The sequence below is a fragment of the Palaemon carinicauda genome, chromosome 5 (genome assembly GCF_036898095.1).
Source record: "Palaemon carinicauda isolate YSFRI2023 chromosome 5, ASM3689809v2, whole genome shotgun sequence".
Taxonomy (NCBI): domain Eukaryota; kingdom Metazoa; phylum Arthropoda; class Malacostraca; order Decapoda; family Palaemonidae; genus Palaemon; species Palaemon carinicauda.
Genome location: NC_090729.1, coordinates 107,772,494 through 107,779,993, shown reverse-complemented (window position 1 = coordinate 107,779,993; position 7,500 = coordinate 107,772,494). Strand labels below are relative to the sequence as shown.

At 31.4% G+C, this 7,500-nt stretch overlaps 1 protein-coding gene across 1 annotated transcript in view; it reads right to left on the bottom strand.

Annotated features, from left to right (window-relative positions):
* Positions 1 to 815, bottom strand: part of LOC137641061 (uncharacterized) — a 62,979-nt gene extending 62,164 nt beyond the window's left edge. The window contains exon 1 of the mRNA XM_068373507.1: positions 693 to 815. Within this exon, the coding sequence (XP_068229608.1) occupies positions 693 to 815 (123 nt within the window). The remainder of the gene's footprint in view (positions 1 to 692) is intronic.
* Between the last annotated feature and the right edge of the window lie 6,685 nt (positions 816 to 7,500).

Genomic DNA, 7,500 nt, shown 5'->3' with positions numbered 1-7,500 from the left:
ACAGATTCACCCTAACCCACCCTTAACCCTTTCCTCTTGGAGTAACTCCTCTGAACAGGGTATGACTACTCCTTTTTCGTCTACCAAAGGGAGAGGGACGGAAACAGACCGAGTAGTGGCAAGTCACCTTGTTTGACTGGATATATATATATATATATATATATATATATATATATATATAATATATATATATATATATATATATATATATGTATATATATGTATATATATATATATATATATATATATATATATATATATATATATATATATATATATATATATATTATATACTGTATATAAACAGGGGAGATCAAAGTAAAGTAAATATGCACTGCCATTGGCTTCAATAAAACTTGGATAAAAAATTCACTTTGGTAGTCAGCTAAAGAATTTTTATTTTATATTTCAGCTTTAGAAACTTTTTTTCTTTTATTTCATTTCATCAACTCTACCAAAAAGTTTTTTTTTTTTTTTTTTTTTTTTTTTTTTTTTTTTTTGAATAATGACAGTAATAACTGCTATCATAAGGATAATATGATACTAATTGATCAAAACTTTTATAAAGAATGGATTGCAAGATATGGAAAACGTATTTACTGGTTAACAAAAAAAATCATTCTTTTTCTTTTACTTTGTCTTCTTTCTTCCTCTTACTTATTCTATTTCCTTCGCCTTCTTCTTATTTTTACTTTTTTTCCGTCTTTTTCTTCTTCTTCTTCTTCTTCTTCTTCTTCTTCTTCTTCTTCTTCTTCTTCTTCTTCTTCTTCTTCTTCTTCTTTTGTAATAAGCAAGTCATTTAACTCTCCACTCATTTTTACTGACTTAATTCAGTTCACTGCCTCTCGTTTCAAACCTACACAATATACAAGCTTAAAGGAATAAGCTTTACTCTCCATTTATCGTCAAGCATTAATGAGACGTCTTTTCTGTTAATTACATAGATATCATAAGAACGTAACATATGATTAAGACAGCTTACTTAATTATATCTCTGCTTTAGGGGATCACAATCCTTTTGTTTGACAGATATTGAGCAGCGACCTTTCAAGTGTCTCCTGTTGGTGATGGATTATCAGATTTCATTTGCAGAGAATGGTCTGCCATTCATAACTGGCCTTTAAAACATTAAACATATCTTGAACCTTTAAACTTATTTATTTTTATTCCATAGTATTCTTAGATTTCCTCAAATAGTCAAATAGGCTGATGATCATTTACTCATTTTGGGAAATTTCTACATCACACCTTCCAATATTTTCTCTATGGATACAACTGCATATAGTTATTATAACAGTGTCCAAAAAGAACTAACAGAGCAAGATGACAATGATGTATTGCAAAATTAGTTTTCCTTTTTGAAGAAAAAAGGAAAAATACACACAAGAAGTAAAGAAGGATGGAAAGGACAAAGTTTTTTTCGGTTTGCACGGTTCAGGAGGTAGGATGTAAGATGTGAGTTGTGAAGGGAATGTGTTCTCCTTTAGAAGACAGTAAGTTGGAGCATAGAATAACAAAGTGCGGAAGATGTGGAGACAATAAACAGGTCAAATGCTGCGTTGCCATCGAAAAGAAAGACTGTAGGCAACATTAAGAAAGTCTGTTAAATGTAAATGAGTATAACAGCATTGCGACACAGTGATCGGTTCAGCATTACGACAACGGAAAGCGGAGGGAAAATTAACATAATGCAGAGGAGAAAACCAGAGTCTGATTCCGGAGGAATTTATTTAATACATTAGTGGATAAAAACTATATTTCCTTCTCTGGACAATGGAATAAAAAATGACCAGATTTGAATTGCTTAATTCCTTCCTTTCTTGAGGACTGGATCTTGAGGAAGTGTCTGCTATAAACTGGAATTAAAAGGAGATATAAAGAAACGCTTTGCGTGATGAGTTTCGGGAGGAGACTTTCAAACAGATAAAAGATGCAGCTTAAATGAGGTCGGGAGGAGGAGGAACTTGGGAAGATTTTTGTCCGAAACTTTTCACTTTCATCAAAATTATCTCTCTCTGGATTTCACGGCATTTGTATCTTTTTAAACTAGACAGTCTTTCTCTTGCTTCTTTTTGCTTTCTTCCTGTTTCATAAACGAGAGGGTAAGGATTACTATCCTGGGTTCAGTCTTAAATTTCCTTTGCTGTCTCATTCTCTAATATTTTTTTTCATCTCTTCTCCTATGACAAAAGAAAGAATTCCTGTCTCCTTTTCTTGGACAAGCATTTCTGTTGTTTTGTATGAATCTACAACCCCATAAACACTGAACACAACTTTATAGGAAATTAAATATTATACAATTACATGATTACACGGGATACGATATTTCATGGGCCATAGCCTGTCACCATTTGATTTAATCTCTATTTATTATAGCTATAAGGAAAAACCATCATCCGTTGACTTAATAGTCTTCACCCCTTTTTCTTCAAAATCATGATTCAAAAGTATATTCAGACCCATTTAAAAAGGTTCAATTCAATTTTATGAGAAATTACATAAGCATTTGCAATGCGAAACATTAATGAATATACTTTCAAATAATATTTCATTTCTCATGTCAATTTACTATATAGGCTTTCATGATAGCTTGATAATTCTAGATTATTGACTACAATATGTAGTAGAAAAATACACTTGTGAATGTATACAAAATTTATATTTTGAATTGTCAGTTTGCATACAAAACTTATGTTGTGAATAATATAAAACTTCAGATATAGTGTATCATACATGCAAATTAAATATCCTTTTTCGAATATCAGCGTAATGTGTTTTCTTCATTCCATCATCAAAGACAAAGGCAAAGAATATTGCCTTAAATTAATTCAAAGAAAATAAGATGCTGGGCAGAGTTTAGCGAATTTTAAGCGCAGATGTTTCCCTTACCCTTTCCAGGCATTCTTTAAAGAAACAAAATTAAGGACGTTGTTAGGTTTCCAGCAACATAAAGCTATTTCTTATATTTCACTATCCAGATTTTCTAGGACCATTATGTAACGCCTCTGTTCCGTGTACTCAGATTTTTCCAGACATTCCAGTTTTGTCCCCTTGCTCACTGTGGCTGAGAGAACTCAAACCCAAAATAATACGATTGCAAGGATTTTCTCTTCATATTCCTATTGCTATTTTATATTAATTCTAATGCCTTAGGCATGCTTCTGGTAATGGCCCCAACGATCAATGCTACGATGTTATCGAAACCGTCGTTTACATATGGTTGTTATTTTATACAGAATTTTCCAAACGAAAAATAACAGCTGTGTGGTCTTTAAATAGAAGCCAAATAATAAATATCTATTTATTATTCTCCCTTTTCAGTTGGTCTTTTTCACAAAGGTGAGTTACCCATCCAAAAATAGTCCGATATAAATAAACTATGATGAAAAAAATAAAAAGATTAAACATTACGATTTGTTCTATATCTGTGAATAACTTGTGCTTGTGACAGACTGGCTGTTTCATATGTGTGTGTGATCTCCTCTACTAATGCCAGTGTTGTTTTATACATCTGTAAGTAACTTATACAAATTCCAAATTATTATTGTTCCGCGTCTGTGAACATTTTATGCTAATCACAAATAGACTTCATTTAATCCTTGAAGGTTAATTGACTGATTTGAGGTTTTCTGGCATCCTAACATCCAAGGCAATACGCAAGGGAAGCTGCAATGTAACTTCCAGGAGTTGAGAATTGGCCTGACTAATCCTTTGTGGCAATAGTAATCTATATATGTATATATATATATATATATATATATATATATATATATATATATATATATATATATATATATATATATATATATTATATGTGTGTGTGTATATATATATATATATATATATATATATATATATATATATATATGTATGTATATATATAGAATACAAGGTCTAGTCTCCTAGCTGGTACAGTGGTAACTGTTTGCCCAGCATTTGCATGGCAGCAGATCGATCCCAGTCCGGGACCGTGAGTTTAAGCTGTTTACTTGGGAAATCACTGCTGTGTTTGGGCGTCACAGTAGGGGGTTAGGCTTCCCTGGCTGTCGTTCTGGTGAGCATATATTCTGGTGAAACTGGAATTGAAACTAGACACCATTTCCTTTACATATACCCGCACGGAGTTTAATATCCGAGCGGCCAAATGTCGCTAGAAATTCGTGACGTCACTGTATATGACCCATTTAATAAGGTTCAATTAAATTTTAACAGAAACTACATAAGCGTTTGCAATGCGAAACATTAATGAATATACTTTCAAATAATACTCCATGTCTCGTATCAATTTACTATATAGGCTTTCATGATAGCTTGATAATTCTAGATTGTTGACTGCATTGTTGAAGCTTTCTGGGGAATAGAATACTTTGTTATCTGCGTATATATTGTATATTGTATGTAAAAGAAAAAGCTGTCAAATTTATTTTAAAAGCGCTTAAATTTCATCGTTAAGTTTTATATACAACGTAATGATGAATCGCAATTTGTCAAGACTGATTAAATATTAATGATTTTCATGGTGTAATATACTGCACTTATCAGTTACAGTTGAATTTTATGAACATGCAATTGTGTATTTAATTCTGATTCACAGAAACTTTATTTGTTTTATTTTCAAAGCCTAGGTTCAATTATTTATGTACCTCCGGTATTGTTGAATACAAGACCAACACAACTTTATGAAATTCAAATAGCAAAAAATAACAAATGATTCGGATATTCAGCTAAATGCAAAACTATAGTCAATTTTTTTTAGCGAGGCAGATTTGCACCGACTCGCAGCGGTGCCCTTTCAGCTCGGAAAACTTTCCTGATCGCTGATTGGTTGGATAAGATAATTCTAACCAATCAGCGATCAGGAAACTTTTCCGAGCTAAAAGAGCACAGCTGCGAGTCGGTGCAAATGCGCCTCATTGAAAGAAATTGACTATAGTTAACGTTATGGTTTCATATAGATGTTCCATTCTCCTACCTGAGGTTAAAGTAAATCGTTTGTTGTTAATGGTGTAGGTTACTATTGCAAATAATTATTTTTTAGATACCGGCAAATAATGTAAAGAAAAATCGGCCGAACATTAAAGTGATGTCACAATAATGGTGGTGTTCGAATTACAATTGGTTATTGCTGTATTGTTATTGTTTTTTTTTTTCGAATGTTACATTTGGTTAGTGCTGTATTCTTGTTTTCATTTTGTTTGTGTTTGAATGTTACATTTGGTTAGTGCTGTATTTTTGTTTGTTTGTGTGTGTGTGTTTGAATGTTACATTTGGTTAGGGCTGTATTCTTATTGGTTTTTTATTGTTTCGAATGTTACATTTGGTTAGTGCTGTATTCATATTTTTCTTTGTGTTTGAATGTTACATTTGGTAAGTGCAGTATTCTTGTTTTTTTTTTTAATGTAACATTTGATTATTGCTGTATTCTTGTTTTTGTGTGTGTGTGTTTGCATGTTTCATTTAGTTAGTGCTGTATTCTTTTTTCTTTTTTTTATTTGTGTTTCGAATGTTACATTTGGTTAGTGCTGTATTCATATTTTTCTTTGTGTTTGAATGTTACATTTGGTAAGTGCAGTATTCTTTTTTTTTTTTTTTTAATGTTACATTTAATTAGTGCTGTATTCTTGTTTTTGTGTGTGTGTGTTTGAATGTTTCATTTAGTTAGTGCTGTATTCTTTTTTCTTTTTTTTATTTGTGTTTCGAATGTTACATTTGGTTAGTGCTGTATTCATATTTTTCTTTGTGTTTGAATGTTACATTTGGTTAGTGCTGTATTCTTTTTTTTTTTTTTTTTTTTTTTGAATGTTACATTTGCTTAGTGCTGTATTTTTTATTTGTGTGTGTGTTCGAAAGTTCCATTTGGCTAGTGCTTTATTCTTATTGTATTTTTTGTGTTCGAAAGTTACATTTAATTAGTGCTGTATTCTTATTGCTTTATTTTTTTTTTGTGTTTGGATGTTACATTTGGTTAGTGCTGTATTCTTTTTTTTTTTTTTTTGAATGTTACATTTGCTTAGTGCTGTATTTTTTTGTGTGTGTGTGTTCGAAAGTTCCATTTGGCTAGTGCTTTATTCTTATTGTATTTTTTGTGTTCGAAAGTTACATTTAATTAGTGCTGTATTCTTATTTTTGTGTGTGTTTGGATGTTACATTTGGTTAATGCTGTATTCTTATTATTTTTTTGGTGTTCCGATGTTACATTTGGTTAGCGCTGTATTCTTATTGTTATTTTTGTGTTCGAATGTTACATTTGGTTAGGCTGTAGTCTCGTATTTTTTTGTGTTCGAAAGTTACATTTGATTAGTGCAGTATTCTTATTGTATTTTATTGTTTATATGTGTGTGTTCCGATGTTACATTTGGCTAGTGCTGTATTTTTTTTTTTTTTTTTTTTTTTTTTTTTTTTTTTTTTTTTTTTTTTACATTTGATCAGTGCTGTATTCTTTTTGTGTGTGTTCGAATGTTACATTTGAATAGTGCAGTGTGTGTGTGTTTTTTTTTTTTTGTGTGTTCGGATGTTACATTTGATTAGTGCTGCATCCTTATAATTTTTTTTTTGTGTTTGTTCGAATGTTACATTCTGTTAGTTCTGTATTCTTATTTTCTTTTTTTATACTTTTTTACTTTTTCGTTTATAAGATAATACGGGTTGTATTTCCCAACATTAAAGAGTGGATGAGAAATTACTTGTTTCTTATTAATTTTCTCAACTTCTTCGTGATTCTCTAGATTTCGAGTCTTCCCGTTTTGCAGTTGCTCTTAGACGAAAACACGATTTCAATTAACTATATAGAGCAGAAAAGGGTTTATGTCTCTCTCTCTCTCTCTCTCTCTCTCTCTCTCTCTCTCTCTCTCTCTCTCTCTCTCTCTCTCTCTCTCTCTCTCTCTCTATATATATATATATATATATATATATATATATATATAGAGAGAGAGAGAGAGAGAGAGAGAGAGAGAGAGAGAGAGAGAGAGAGAGAGAGAGAGAGAGAGAGAGAGAGAGAGAGAATGTATATATATACAGTATATATATATATATATATATATATATATATATATATATATATATATATATATGTATGTATGTATATATATAAATATATGTGTGTGTGTGTTTGTGTTTGTGTGTGTGACGTGCACCCGGGAGACTACTTATTTCTGCTGTTAAGTGCGAGTGAAATATACGAGGATCTGTTTGCCATTGACCGTGTAAATATAATTATGTCTTATGACCTATTTGGAGCGCAAGTTCATGCATATATTTAAGCATATATGATTAAGGAAGGCTTAATGTTTTCCGTTCATTGCTGGGTATTTAAGAATTATGCCTTTCTTAGGCTTTAGATCTTGAGCCATGACCCAAGCCTTTCCTTGTGATGACCTAGTAATGTGCTTTGTAAAGAGGGTTCTGTGTGCTACAGAAAATCCTTCGGTCTTACTACGAGGAGGAATTCTCTGAAAATAGGATTATAGATCGGTAGGCTCTTTCCCTGCTCCCGTAAAATTA